Below are 16144 nucleotides of genomic sequence, written 5' to 3'. Positions count from 1 at the left end.
GGGCGGGGCGAGGTGCGGGCCGCCGGGCCCGGCCTTGCGGGCAGCGGGCTCGGCACCCGCCCCGGGGCGGTCAGCGGGGTGCGAGGCCCTGGTTACCGGCCCGGGGGTGGGGGGGGGCGGTTCTGCCTCCCCGCCGCAGGCAGCGCCGAGCGGGGTGTGCGCGGGCAGAGCGGGGCAGAGGCAGCCCCGGAACAGCGCGGGGACTCGCAGAAAAGTTCGTTTTGTCTGTTTGCTTAATTTTTGAAGACGGAGAATAAACGCTGTCCCAGCCGTGGTCTTCCGCTCTGCGTTCAGAAGCCGCTGCCCGGAGACCTTCTTAAATTTAAAGTCTCTTTTCTGAGGAAACTTCTAAGCATAAATCCAGTGACTTCTGGAATAAGTGTCCATGCAGGATCCTAGTACTGTCCGGGGGGGGAAGGGGGGGGTTGTAGCCATTTACTACAATTTTTAACGTACGCAGCCATTCTTGTATGTATATATATGCACATATGTGCATGTGTGCGTTGGGGGAAGTGCTGATTCATCTGAAGTTCTGAGCAGTGCTGGAGGCAGCTCGCTGGTTGGTACTGGTCCCTCTCCAGTAGTAGGTAGAGCTGTGTTTCAACCTAAAACAAAGGGCTCAAGTGCATTTGTTGCTGCTTTTCTATTTTCCATAATACAGGATGGAAAGACCATCCATGGTTTCGTTCTGTTTGCTCGAGAAAGCCTTGAGAGACCCTTCAAGTCATGTTGACGCCCATTCTTTAGGTAGAAAAAAAAAAAAGAAAGAGAGAGAGAGAGAGAGAGAGAGAGAGAGGACTGGAAGGGACTCTGAGAATTCACTTTGTCCAAACTGCCTGAATCAAGGTAGGTTCAGCCAGAGTATGGAGGCAGGTGGTCATCAAATAGAGATCTGAAGAAGCATAAGTAAAAAAGGAAGGGTTTCCAACCATGTCCAGTTTTCAATTTCCTAACTTCTTTAAACCACATAAAATGTTTGCAGCGGGTAAGCTTTTTCTCAGTGTGTAAGCAATAATATGGTACAAGAGTTGTAGTCCTAAATTTTAGGAGAGAATTAAAACATCTATTTGATTCTTAGTTTTTTTTTAAAAAAAGTGGCAGGATGAATGTTTAAGTTAAATGAGTTAGCGGTGCACAAATTTGGGATAATTAAAAACAGATTACCTTAAGTCTGATCTTGTATTGATGCCCTGAGAACATGAAGAGCTCTAATTAGAGTAACTGTTTTTAGGAAAGTTTTACTTTATCTGTGACCATAAAATCTAGAATGCTTTATGTCCCATAGCAACAGCAGGCAGGTGTTCTCTTAATTCAAGAATAAGAAGCTTARAGGGCAAAAAGTTTATGGATACTCTATTAAATTTCCTATAGCATTACACTCTAAACACTCCCTTTTTTAAGGTCATACTTAATCTTGAAACTCTGAGAAACAGCAAAAGCAGGAAAACAAAACAGCGAGGAGTAAAACTCAGATGAAAGCTAAAGGAGGGGTATAAGCTGCTTGTGAAGCAGCTATATCAGAAAATTTCAGAAGACTTCCAAATGTAGATAAAGCCTTAGAATAGATGGTATGTGGGTCTCTCCRCCCTCAAAATAGTCAGTGTGCTGAGGTAAGGATGAGATGTTAGATGCTTCCATCTGCGCTGGTAGCAGCTGAGAGGGCTGACGTGGGGATTGGAGTGTGCGAACAGGGAGAACGCTAGCAGTCCTTTCAGTTGTTCAGTTTTAAGTCATGCATACGTTCTTGACATACAGAAGTCTRTCTCAGCTAATTGACTTGTTAACAACTTTATTAGGACTGTTCTAAGTGCAACTGATACAGCGCATTCATACTGTCTATGCTGATTGTACTTAAATGCTAGCCTGCATCCAAATTAGTGCTGTTCTCATCTGTATTAGCAGGAATGCTTTTTTGGGTACATAGCCCACAATTTTTTTTGATGTATCTCCCAGAAGCAAATCTTAGAGTCTGTAAGGCTAATGATTACTGTTTCAGTAAACACTTCGAACTGCTTAAACAGGGCTTACATCACAGTTCCAGATATTTTTCCTGTTAGGATTTTGGAGAGAACCTCAGTGCTGACAAGCCTCAGCAGGCCTTTTGAAAGCATATTTAAAACTACTTTGTATCTTAACCTCACTAAATCTTGTATTAGAAATCACACATTTAATAGTAATTTTATTCTTGAGTTTGGTTTTGAGTACTTTCTAGTTGATCACTTCGAAGTTAGTTTGATAATTTAGGTTGGGAGTCCATCTGTAAGCTTTTGCTGTGCCTCTRAGGAACTTTACAGTGTCCCTTTAGAGAGGAGGAGAGAAGCACTAATGTGTTGGAGTAGAAGTGCTGGAAGAAGTGACAGGCATAAGAAGATGAAATAAAGAAAATTAAGAGAATAAGTGAAAGGAGGAAATGGATACTTGGAAGATGCAATGTGACAGGTAGGAAAGACACAGCTGTAGAATGACCCAAGGGAAGAGGAAAGCTTAACACACAACTAATTTCAGAGCCACTTACACATTTCTTAAAACTAGCTACTGGATGTATTTCAAAGATTTCATTGGACAAAGTGTYTCTTTGCAGCTTTTTATAGCTTATGTGGTGGTCTGTTTCTGTTAACAGTTTAGGAGAAACACATGACTGTCAGTGCCTGCAAATTAAATTCACCATGCAATGATATGCAACTGACTTCTTCCTTCAGATACTCTAGGCATCTCTATGTAATTTAACTTCTTAAAAGTGATCTCTTCTTAGCTTGTCTTGTAGTCTTACTTTCCCCCACTGTCAAGTTTGGTGTTTATCTGGCTGCCATTTTTCATGCTTGCTATCTCTTATGAACATAAGTATCTGTTTATCAGAAACTCCTACTTTTTCCTGCTTTAAACTGCACTTTTAAGATAACTTCTGGGAAATGCTATAATCTGAGGCTGACTTAATCCATGCATGTGTTCTTTAACTCTCTCTGCTGCTTTCCCCTCTCACTAGATAATGCAAAAATTAATTGCACTCCCATGATTGTAAATTTGTAGGGATGGGAAAAAAGTGCTGGTAATTTGCCTGTCATTCTGTTAGCTATTTCTTCAGATCTGCCTGCTAAAACAGTGGAATGAGGTGACCTGAGCAACAATAGTGGARTATTACATTCTGAGTTAATGGAATTGCATATCAAGTGTATTTTWAAAAAGGCTGGTCCTGATCTTAGCCTTTTTGTAGCAAGTAGAATTTTGGAGGAGGAGGGATCTTACTCAAGTTACTACTTGGTATTTTCATTGATGGCTAAGAAATTATTAAATTTAAAGGTGATACAAGGCAAGACAATCATTTCAGMGGACAGGATTTGAATTTAAACTAATTAGAAAAATAACCCGGAGAAAAATTGGAGTGCAGTTTGATAAGAACACATGCAAACTATAGCGCTAAAATAAAGTCAGCTGTGCAAGTACACTGTGGAGACTAGGCAGTAGTCTTGTAGAAGATGCAAATCTTCGGATAAATTATTGCAGAAAGTTGTAAACTGCTCTGCCCACTGGGTACAGAACAAAGAAGTGATCTTAAATTGTAGCGARGAAGACTTTAGGATGCAGTTTGATCTTAGGCCTGATGTGCTGTAACTAGGATCTGCTCCTAGGAGGTGCAGGCCCCCCCCAACCCGGGCCTTCATCAGGTTGTTCATTCCCTTTCTTTCTTTCTTTTCCCTCTGCCTTGTGTGCGATGTGGCATACGTCCGTATRGCTTAAAGTCGGAAGCCAATACAAGGGAAGTGTTTAAGGGGGGAGGGATTGGGAGATGTTGTTTGTCAAGGGTTAAATTGCTATCAGGTCAGCTTCTTGAACCTGCTCGCCCTTTGGCTGCATMAGCACTGGATTCAGTGCAAGGGAATAGCAGGAGCGCGTGGCAAGGGGGAGTGGAATTATGTGTAAAGTCAAACTGCACCCTCAGGCTAGATATTAGGATAATCTGCCTAATGGCAAGGATAATGAAGCACTGAAATAGGTTGCCTAAGGAGGGTGTGAAATCTACCTCGGTGGAGGTTTAAGAGCAGACTAGGCACACATCTACTAAGAATAATTCAGACACAGTCTATCCTTTGGCCCAAAGCCGGGATCAACTAAGTAACTTCTTGAAATACTTTCCAATCCCACTTTCTATAATTTGTGCAACTTATTTAGTAGATGTAAGCAATAAATTTATCTTCAGTGCTGTGATTTAGAAGTGTTGCCCACTTGCAGTATAGGTTCTTTAGTGACTGGGTCTGGAACATACGGGAGGCAAGGAAATTTAGTGGTCTTGGACTTTGTCAACAACAGGTAAGGCTGGTGAGCTTAAACTTCGTTGTCCTGACTGGTATAATTTTTGGAATGCTTCTGTCTGCACACAGGAGCTTCAGAGTGGTTCAGTAGCTGTGCAGATACTGTTTAGRCTAGACTTGCTTTCAGCAAGAGTAGGTACTGGTTCCTTTTGAACCATTTTAGGGCTAACAAGGACAGTGCTGGATCTCTTCAGATAGACCACTGTTAACTGTGAGGCAGAGACTCCTCTTCCAGAGTTAGCTGTACTAAAGTTTACTGGCTACCTGTTCAGATGATGCAGCACAGGAAACATTTTAGGGAAGAACTAGCTCAAGAGTGAGGCAAAACTGGAATGTTTTGGTTTAGGAACTGTGGCAGCAGCAAACTGTTTGTGCTTAAATATATGCCATGCTAATTCAGGTGGGACCTGTTTAGCCATTCAGAATGGGTGTATTCTGCCTGTTGTGTTTGTCTATGCTGCTTTAAAAGAAAAACAAGCCTTCTTCATGGTCTTCATCCTCCACCCTTTTTTTTTTTTTTTTTTTTTAAAGTTCTTGGGGAAAGCAATATGCAAAAACTATTCTGAAGTAGACAAACAGTGAGGAAAACAGGGTTCCTTCGTGTTGATAGAAGATTGTCGAGTGTAGATGCGTAGCGGACCTTGTAGCACAGCTATAAGCACCTTGTCGTCTTCACGATGCATCTGTTTCAGGACAACTATCCCAAGATTTAAAAATGAAGCTATTTTCATTTATGTTGTAATGCATGGTTTGAGTAGAATTCTTTATTCTCACCAACATTAGTCAGATGGGCCTAGGAATTAGCAACATATTCCAGTGACTTGAGGCAGGGGAAGAAGCATGTGTGTTTATGTATTTTTATTCATGTGTGCATGTAAGAATTAGGATACCGTATTTCTGTATCAACAGCAATATGGAAAGGTGATAAAATTCCAGGCCTCTCTAACCACAAATATTTCTTTAGCCTGACTTCTCTTCCTATGTGACTTCTGCTTTGCAAGTTGAGGCAGGTTTGACCTATAATGAACACTAAAATAYTTGACTAATTAAAGCTTTTGAAATATGGTTCCTCTCTGAAAAGCAACTGTAGAATGGCATTGTGTGATTCCAAGCTGGGTCACGCAAACTTTAATTTTTCAAGTTGTCAATCATGCAGACAGACATAAACAGAATCAATGAAAAAAGATAGAATTGAAGCTTCTGCCACATTATTTTGTAGGGGTCAAAGCTATTCCTTCTGGCACCTTTGCAATTCCGTTGTCCCAGGTGGTTTTCACAGTTTAAATCAGTTGAGATTTTAAGGAGCAGCTCTGTAGTCCAGTAGAGAGGAGGTCCTGGATTGCTGTCATTGTTTTGGATTGGAAGTGCTGAAGGATCCAAATCCCCATAAATGTTCTCATGCTTTTTTTCCATCAGGAAATTTTTACATTTGTTCAAACATTATGAATGGTGTCATAACTGAAGAAAGCGGTGCTGGCGTATACTTGAAAGTGATTGCAGCTATCATTGTAAATTTATAGATAGGTTATATTTGAACTCTGTAATGTAGATTTTTTTTAACTTGTTCTTGAAAACTGATCTTATGTTTTCTAGATACCTCTTGCATCTCCGCATGGCTTTCTTTGCAGAAGTCTGAAATGCTTACTTGTACTCTTTAAAACTTTCAAAAAATATATATTCTCAGATTCTGTGACATCATGAGATTGAAAATTATAAATTCAAGACTTTTTGTGGGACTTCAGTTTGTAGAAGGTTCCCTTGTAGAGCCCTGGTAGCTAAGGTATTTTCGTGAAGGAGACCATACATCCAGGTTTCCCAGGTGTGTAGTAAACCTATTGCTGCTGGTATGTGCCCTGCATTATGTAGCCTTGGACAGTCAGTCTCTTTCAGGGGAGCACTGGGCTTAGTGTACGGAGTTAAAATGCATTTATGCACTAGGCCCAGTGCTTTTTGAAAGTGTTGAATGGCTTCCGCTTTGTGGTTTACAGAATTGCACATTAAGTGTACTGTACTTTGAAAGAATATTAATTAATCTTTGTTCACTGATCAGCAGTACAGAACAAATGCTGTAGGGCCAGAGTTTCGAATACTGTTCAGATTTGCAACACACATGCACTTTGTTCCTGATGAATCATAGTTCACATCTACTGAGTGTAAAAGATCTGTATCTTCACATTTCCTTTACTGTCTCCCAACATACCTGTCCATCCAGCTGTGTGCCTACTTGCTCCCCTCCCTTATTCCAGCTGCTAAGGCTCAAACTTTGGTGACCAAGATTGTTTGCTGAGCTGCACCACTTCTGATTTCATTTGCCAAAGACTTGCCTTTTATGAGCATCCTTGCATGTGACTTTACAGTTCTGTCCCTTGTATGATAACATGAAGGCCAGTAAAATGTTCTTTTCAGCCACAAAAGTGGCAGGAGTGTTCTTTTCTGCCTGTACTTGCATACGTTGATGAGGATTTTTCTTACTGATGGAACTGACCTTAATTCAGAAGTATTTCTGGACTAGATGAATGGGAGGTAGAAGGGAGCATGCTTCCAACCCAGTTAACATTGTCATGTTAATAAACTTTACTGTCTCAGTGGGGCATGGYGGGGGTGGGGGGGATAAAACTGAGTCAAGAGAGAGGAGTTTAGAAGTTCTGGAAGACAAGTATGTGTAATACAACAATACATTGATGGAGAAGGGACAGAATAGTGTTCCTTCAAGGGAGGGGAGGATTTAAGCTCCTGAGCTGTGGAACATGTGCCATCGCAAAGGCAAACAGTGCTCAGYCTGTTGTAGCATTGGATACTCAGTAATGTAGCCTCTTGTACCAAACTCCTGTGGAGGTCTAGGGGGTTGAGAGGAAAGATGTGTTTGGATTTAGTAGGGATTGTTGTTTCTATCCTGGAGGCAGAGGAAACGATCATTCACATGTAGCAAATATAGAAGAGATTACAATGGCARTTTAGCACTGCCAAACACTTTTTTGCACAGCTTGCAATTTCTGTCTCTCCTACCATACTGTATGTGTGCTGAAGTGTGCAGCCAGGGAACCACAGTAATGCTTGTTGGCTCTGCTGATCTTCATTGTTTCTTTTTATACCAGGACTAGGTGAGTAGTGGAAATGAATAGCAACTTGCTGGTGTGGTGAGGCTCCTAGATAGCAATGGTTGTTATGCTTCTCAGGTAGAAGGATACGTAGACTTATTGCAGTGCTTTTGCAAATTGCTTTGCTGTGAAAACAGTTAACAAGAGCATGTTGTTATGCTTTGCTTTGAGATATCTCTTACAGAAGTTTTGAAATATGAAAGGTATAGTAAGTAATAYTGGTGTTCATCAGCCTTAAATGTTGCCTAAATTGTTTACTGTCTAGTTTGATAACTTCAAGACCTGGCTGCTGGCAGCTTCAGAAAGTAACAGCTTCAAGAATAACAATCACTTTCAGATTTTAGCGTGACTAAAATGGTCATATATTTCTGCATTCACCTGTTTATGTCCCCTTGCTACTAACTCATTTGAAATCACTAGGGTGCGAGTACAAACGTTCTCTGTTAGAAACGTCCGTGTTCCTAGCTGGAAAGGAATCYAAGCTCCCACTAGTGTATTTAACCATAAATTACCTTAAGTTTTCTGAACCCATCRTATTTGACTCTTACTCCTGGTAGTTATCAGATGCATCACAAGTCTTTTTTTATCATGTATTGCCTACCTGTTTGCTCTGTGAAGTACAAAATTGAAAAAAGGAACTACACTGTAATTTCTTGGGGCACTGATAAGCATAACACACAGCTGTACTGTCTGTCAAAGTGATTGTCATAAAATCTGTTAAGAGACTTAAAGGCTGAGAGACTATTAACTTAAAAGATGTTTGACATAACTCAGTTTCATGGGAAAAATTCCTAATACCACCATAGGATGTGAGAAGTTTTRAGAAATCTGATTAATCATGAATTTTATTTATGCATTTACCTCTTCTTGAAGCAAAATGCAGACCAATTAATTCCAGTTTCCTTTTGTCTCCATTTCATGCCTTTTTTTCCTGCTAGGTAGGAGCTCTGAAGGCACTGAGCTTATAGTTTTGATTGTGCAAAGAGGCAGTAAATGTTTTAACTGAAATCAGCATGTTTCTAGGGGCACTTCTAATGCCATTTTCTTTCCGTTGTGATTAAGGACAGATACCAAAAATATTTTGAGTGTGACTTGAAAAAGCTTTATTCAGATTTTTGCAGACATCTAGAACTGATACTGAGAGTGCTATCAAATACAGAARTATCTTAAGTTTATTAGGAGATTTTTTTAAAAAGTCATGTTTAATGTAATTAAAGTACAAACATTGGTTAACACTTTTCTTTCTAAGAGATTATCAGACAGTAAAAGGAGACACTTGAATATATAGAAAATATGTGTATATACTGTGAATTTTGAACTGAGAATTACAACAGGCAAACAATTAGAAAAAGTATACTAAGTTGTAAAGCAAGAGAGTTTAACTTCCTTGCCTCAGTTATCTTCTTTGTCAGGAGCTCACCTCAGATGTCTTTGTTACCCTTTACAGGTCCAGAAGTGTGCCATTACTGAGCAGGCTCAAGTTTTATGAACGCTTCAGTAAAATCTTTAATGGTCACATGTTAGTCCTGTAGCCAACCTATGTTGTGGAGGCTTTGCAAAGACTACTAATGGAGATACTGATGTCAATGAGAGGGGGAAAAAATTACTGRTATATTTAAGCTGTTTTCATGAATAACATAAGCAATGCTGGCAACTAGGAGTTGGTGTGAAAGCATTTTGCCAAAATGTGTATGTTAGTCTGGAGTGTTTGGCATCTATAACTTGCTACCTAACAGTAAAATCCCAAGGGTCCTGGTAACTAGTTTGTCAGTATGTATTGGCAGAGTGGTAGCTTTTTGTTCCAAACTTTCCATGCTGCTTTCTTGGTTTTCATTAATTCAATATTTGATTACATAGTACTTAATGTAAATGCTCCTCAGTGTATCCAAACCGTTGCAGTGGTTAAAAGTTTTGTGCTAATTAAGGTTTCAGCAAAGCCTTTTATGAATAGCAGCAGAATTAAATAACTTGTTTGTCATCAGTTTACACATGGCTCAGGCAGTAATGGAGGTTTCTTTTTTTTCTTTTTTTTTTTTTTTCTTTTTTTTTTTTTTNTTTTTTTTGTAGGAGGGGATGACCGCCGGGTCCTACTTTGGCATATGGAGGAAGCCATCCATTCAAGAGTCAAACCAGTTCAGCTGAAAGGGGAGCATCACTCTAACATTTTTTGCCTAGCTTTCAACAGTGGGAATACAAAAGTATTCTCTGGAGGTAAGGAAGTTCAAGAGCCCTGATTTGAGGAGTCTGCGTTATGAGTGTCTTAGAGTGAAAGCCGTGAGTGAGATCCTGCCCCACATGAAAGATCTTTACTGTAATCCCCTAAAGATCTGAAAGTTGTCCTTAATCAACAGCTGAAGGTTGTCTGGGAACAGGAAATTCTTTGGCTGGATTTGAGCTAGTACAACATTTTTGATTTGGTCATGCTTCTCCTTTTCCCAAATCTTAAGAGCATTGTGTCTCAAGCTATCATGAGAATCCTGGATCCACATCTGTCCAGTCTTGTGCAATAGACTGTGAAAAGTCATCTTTATCATTCCCTCTTAGCTGTGCTGAGAGCAGACCCTGCATCTGGTCTGGCACTCAGGCTGATATTTAAAAAACCCTGCTGCTTGTAGCTAGTTTTAATGCACCCCTAGATTGGTAATGAAGGGCTATTGCCATCTGTTGGTGGGTCACTTTTTCTCAGATCTCATTTCAGTTCTTGCCAGATAAGCATCTGCCTTTTAAGACTATTGGCACATTAGGTTGTAATTGGCCTTACTATTCTTTGTCATCTTCTTGGACATAAATCCAATTTTTAGCAGAAAGTTTATTTCTTCCTTAAACCAATGTAAGGAGAGACATGTGGTAGAAGCAGACATATACTTGTTCTGGGGTAATAACCCTAGAACTTAGGTAAATTTATATTTCCCCTCACTACTTGTTTTCAAAGCATTAAGTTGGGGAGGAAAAGTTGAGTGAGAGGAAAAAGAAAAGGAGCCTCATTTAAATATTTACTCACTAAAGACTGTTCTAATGCAGTCAATGTACTTTTCTGCTGTACTTCATTTCTCTATTTGATGTGATTATGGAAGGGATACAAATGTGTATCCTTCATCAGCATCTCCATTAACATATAGATAGGCTTATTTTAGGATATTTTTAGACAGCTGTCATTAGGTCAGAGCCCCCTTTTTTTTAATCTTTCTCCATAGAGATTTGGAAACTGTACGTCAGTGCTATAAACGGATTCTAAGCACACGTGAGTATTGGAAACTTACCATTCTTTAATGCTTTAATGCTGTGCTGAAACCAAATCATCTCAAAAAAAAAAAACAAAAAACAAAAACAAAACCCACCATCTTGACAAGCTTTAAGATAGTGTCAGATTGTCAAATCTCAAGGGCATAGTGATACAGATGTACTACACATTGAGATGGAAAAAACCCAAAACTGTAGATATTGATACMTGTCTTGATTCTTGGGGCTGGTTTTAGTTTTATGAGAGAGACAGCAGTCCACACTGTTTTCAAATTAATGTATTTGCATGAGGCCTGTAGTGGTTCCAATGAAATTTGGGGTTGCAGTCTCTTTAACTTTAGTTTGAATTTAGACAAATGCAACCATACATGAATATYCAAGCAATGCGCTGACAGATAACCTGTGCTGAGTCTTGCTGGAGCTTCTGTAATGGTTCTTTCCCAATTTCAGCTCAACCTTCTGTCCGTTGTGCCATGCTGTCAGAGTATACTGTTGTCACAGTAAGGGCAGCAGAATGGTTTGTCTGTGCCTTGCCACTACAGTTAACACTGCAGTTGATTTATATCACTGATTATGATAGATTTTTGCTATGATGCCAGATTAGATGAGCTGTGACAGCTGATGCACAGCTAAACTGGCCGTTCTCATCTTTCTTTCTCCTCCTCTTGTCCACATATACACACTGTGCCTCTGCCAGAAATTATTTCCAATGGAGGAGTCAGGAACTCTTCAGCTGCTCCACCAAGATTCACAGAGCTCATCTGCCAGGACTGTGAGTCTGACTCTTGGATCCTTTGGAAAGAGTCATTTTGCCACATGGCCTAGATCTACCATCTGTTTTATCTTCAGTTGTAAAATGGGGTTAACTGTATTTATTCATCCAGCAATGTTCTCTGAGATCATTAAAAGGCCTGATAGAAGTGCAGATCCTAAGAGCTGTTTTTGCCCCTACGAAATATTGAAGTTGGAGTTGAATTCAGAGCATGGAATTCAAAATAATTCAGTAAACTASAAGAATAAGAGCATGGAAGCTAGTGCAGGGGGCACAGAATTAATTCATTCTGCAGAGAACTGCCCACAACTAATGACTTAAAGATCTGAGGACCTTTTTTTAAAGCAGCTCTTGATAGCAGAGGAGAAAGGATTTCCCACTTAAGTGTAAATTGAATTGCATCCAAAAAATTTCAAAGCTTCTTGTGAAGCATGAACCATATGTAGCCATTTCTAAAATGGAGGACAGGAGTTGAGTGAATAGTGTTCTGCACATAATCTCTGGAGGAAAAAAATGCTCAGGGTGCCAAAGAAGTCCCTGTCCCTGAAAAGTACTGCATGCCCTTCTCTGTCTACCAAAATAGAGAACAGAGCAGCATTTCAAGTAGTGAAATCTAAAAGAAACCCTCTTAGTAAACTCTGAAATTTTTTTCCCCTTTTGATCTTAGGTGTATGAAAAACTGAAATTAACATTCAGAGAACTGATTTTGTTTCTCCAGAGCCCTTCTGTGACAGATCTGGGGCTTTGGCCATCTAAACTGTGCTGTGCACTATTTCATCCTCATAGGTGTAATTGAAGGGAATGGCAGATGCTGGTTATCTTTTTGATCATAACTGCAGTTATCAAAAGAAGAGACATTATAAGTAGAAGAGTTGTGTATACAATTCCARCTCAGTTATTCTCTATGAAGAGTGAAGTCTTGCTCTGTTTGATATTGAAGTAAAACTCTAGGCTGAACAGTAGTGATATTTTCTTCAGGGATGAGTCCTTACCACAAGAAACGATTAGGGGGTGCCATCTAAACCATGCAGGTTGTGCTTAGAYGTTGTCACCACCTTCTCCTTCTACACACAAAACAATGTGGCTGTTTCCCTCCCTCCCTGTCTCTTCCCCCCTGCCCCTTCTCTTTCATATTTTGGAGCTTGTGATGGATGGGGAAAGCTGATCCCATGATGACTAGGGGCTTGAAGCCAGGCAACTAGAATGATTCTCCTGTTCATATTCTAGGGAGGGTGGGGAGCAGGGATCACTAGGGGAAAATTTCATCTCTGGGAAAAACTTGGCAACATCTTTCATTGGTGAAATACATAGGCACTAGTGTGGTTTTACTAGGTATAAACTTTGCCTGTAGTGTATAATGGACAGTTTCCATTGCAATTAATGATCAAAAGACACTTACACATAAGTGGCTTGTTTACCCTATCATGGAAAAGATGAGCTACTATCGCAGTCTAAGGCTGCACAATTTAACTAGGAGCCTGTGCAAAGAGCAAGTGGATGTAGAAAAATCTTACACCTCATTAATTCAAGAGAAATGTTCCCATATTTTTTTCTGTTGGGACAAACAGAGAAATGTGTATGGAATACACCAAAACTGAGTCAACTGAACACTTAAGACACATAACAGATGAAGTTTTGCTCCCTCTAAACTTCTGTGTTTTGTTTACAAGACCTTCACAACTTGGCATCAGAACTACAAAGCCATACTAATCGTAAAGATACTGCTTTTTTTTTTTCATGAATGAATGAAAGAAATGTAAGTGTACCTCTAGATAAATATTTCTGAAGGGGAGATGCCAAGTCTAGGTAAGTTAGTGTTTAGTGCAGAGACTGAAAATACACTATCACTGTAGCTGGAGATGCATGTGAGTCTGTGGGATTATTTTAAAGCTGTGACCCTCTCAGTCTGCATGCACATGGTTAGTTTCCATTGTATTCAATGGATACGATTAAAGAAGAGTGACATGGTTACTTGACTTGGTTTTTGTTAATATTAAAATAATTACACTGACTATAATGTTCGAGCCTTTTCAATGGTTGCAAAACCCTGAACACTGGTGAATTGACAGCATTTGAGCCCTAAGCCCAATGCATTTTGCCTAAAACCATTACGGCATCTCTTTTCACCCTCCATTATTTTCTTAGGTAGCATTTTCTGAGCAGGAAGAAAGATGTATTCACATTAGAGTTAAGTTTTTTCCTGTTGCTTATTACTTTCTTCCCTTTCCTGCACATGCCCCAAAACTCAAGATCAAACTGAACAAAGAATCATCAGTAATATACTTAAGCAGAAATGCTTGTTGAGTATTAGAAGACAGAATGATTTAGTTTATTTGATTAAGACTGGAAGTGTTCTGTGGAGCCTTTCACATAGCTGGGTGGAGGGCAGATCACTTAGCAACTTAACTCATATTCTCTCTGCTTCAGTTTCATCCTCAAAATAAAAAATGAAAAAAAATGATTATTGGTTTTTATTTTTTTTCACTATGGCACTTTTAACCACCAGAACATGATGTTAAGTGTTTATTTTTCTCTTTATAGGCAATGATGAGCAAGTTATACTCCATGATGTTGAAAGGTAAATACACAGTTCCTGTTTCCACTGCTTCATCAGCTCCCTTAATGTTAAGTCACTGGAGGCAATTTTTTGTTTTAAATTAATGGTCTGGGAGAAGAGTAAAGACTGCTTTAATTCCAAAAAGTGCCTTTTCTTAGTCCAAATTCATAGCTGGCATGAAGTGTTCCCCTTCCTCCCCCCATTTTTAAGTAGTTGGCTTCTATGTCATTTTGAACTTGGGAAAGACGGAAGAAGAGAATGACTGTTAAATACAGGTGCTCTACTGAAGTCAGCATAGATGTTCTGAGTAGATTCAGAGCTAGATTTTTTTCAGGTATTCTGGCACATAAAGTTTTTGTTTTGTTTTTCAAAACACTTACCTAACTTGTATTTAGGTTAGCTAGTGCTTAGACACTTAATTACATTTTAAAACTTTGGCTGCAGCTGGTTGACTCTCCACATTAATGTGAAATATTTTTGTTTTCATGTTTATTTTTACCAAAACTGTGAAGCCATTGTGGATTAGGCTTTGGTGTGGTACACCCAGGTTAAGTGGTTGGTTAAAATGTAATTAATACAGTAGTGGTGATGTATTAGATTGGAATTCTGAAGATAACATACCCTGTCTTTTGAGCTCTCTACCTGTGAAGTACAAATTTCATAAGCAAAAGTCCTAGTCTATCCTCATAACTCCAACAGATTTCAGCAATGTTAAATAACTTGACTTAGAGAATATCGAACAAAAAGAAAAAAGCAGGAAGAGATAAATGTAAGAACAGAGAAATATAAAACCTTAAATCTTTTGTGTGGCCTGAATCCTGATTAGCATAATTTGGAAATATTTCTTGCTTGGTTTGTTCAAAGCTTTTTGTGTTGAATTGCTCCAAGTGTATATCTGCCTTTCATCATATATTATATCTCTTTTTTATATAAATCTTAATTGAGAGTTGAACGGAGGTAGCTTTGTTTTTACTCTTCAAACGTTCTTGGGAATATTGTGTTTTGTTTACCTGTTTATTGGTGTATTTTTTTAATTTAAAGCTGGAAATACCGAAACTTTGGAAGACTGTGTTCATCATTTGTTCTGACTTTTCARGCTTTTGCAAGAGCCTTGTTCTTGGCAACTTTCTGTAGAAAGTGCTTGTTCCTACTGTCTTGCTTAATGTCTTAACCAGACTTTTTAATTTATGTGTATTTTTTAATGCACTTTGGTTATCAGACTTCTGTTTAGCTACATTACATCCTGTTGTAATGCATATGGAATTCATTTCTCTAGTGCTGTTTGCATGATTTTCTGAAAGGAAACTAATTAGTCTGATAGATAGAATTCTGATTGAATTCTCTACAAAGTTACACTGCTTTCTTGAAGGGTAACAGCATATACACTTGGTCTATCAACTGCTTTCTCATTTTCTTAAATGGTCCGTTCTGTTACTGCTTGTTTGGCCTCTTCGTTAGTCTTCTGTGACTAAGACTTTAAACTAAGACTTATGGGCAAGGCACTGATCTTACACAGAATCTCTTGGTGGAGTTTCTACCAGTTACAATGATTGTATACGAAGGGTGGTGGGTTTTGTTTTTGTTTTGTTTTGTTTTAAAGAAATAAGTTTTGTTTTTTTAAAAAAAAAAAAAAAAAATTGAATAAGCCCAGAATCTTCCATCTTGATATTTCAGCTTTTGGTCTCTCTTTTCATGCCACTACTTCAGCATTCCTCCTTTTCATGATGATCTGAAAGTTTGGGAGAAGAGTGGAGAATGGGCTTTTACTTTTCTTACTGTGATAGACAGCTGAAAGCTAGACACTTGAGGGAACCTACATTTGTTTTGTTCTGTTTTGATGATTTTTTACGTGGGGGAAAAATAGGTCTGATCTATCCTGGAGAACCAAGAAAACTTTAGAAGAGCTAGCTGGAAAGTTACTCTTGTGAGATATGATTTTTTTTTTTTTTTAATGAGAGAGAGCCTGTGTTTAAGAATTTACTTTTATCTTGGTTTCCTTTTCAGATTACATAGTAAACACATGTCTGCAAGTCCCCAGATCCCATTTACTGTTACCTTCTCCTAAGCTTAATCTGATAAAACATAATTTCCATAGCCTCTTGTGGACTCTAAAGGTTTTAGTATGTGGCTTTCCTTGTGTGGCTTTTGGTCTGAGGGTTTTTTCCTCATA

At 39.0% G+C, this 16144-nt stretch overlaps 1 protein-coding gene across 1 annotated transcript in view; it reads left to right on the top strand.

The window, feature by feature from the left end:
* DCAF5 (DDB1 and CUL4 associated factor 5) overlaps window positions 1–16144 on the top strand; it is a 75440-nt gene that overhangs the window by 1354 nt on the left and 57942 nt on the right. The window contains exons 2-3 of the mRNA XM_085323326.1: window positions 9473–9616; window positions 13959–13995. Of these exons, the coding sequence (XP_085179452.1) occupies window positions 9473–9616; window positions 13959–13995 (181 nt within the window). The remainder of the gene's footprint in view (window positions 1–9472; window positions 9617–13958; window positions 13996–16144) is intronic.

This window comes from Rhea americana, unplaced genomic scaffold, assembly GCF_003343005.1.
Source record: "Rhea americana isolate MKP2758 unplaced genomic scaffold, rheAme1 scaffold_84, whole genome shotgun sequence".
NCBI classification, from domain to species: Eukaryota; Metazoa; Chordata; class Aves; order Rheiformes; family Rheidae; genus Rhea; species Rhea americana.
The sequence above is the reverse complement of the archived record's forward strand: the minus strand, read 5'-3'. Positions and strand labels throughout refer to the sequence as shown.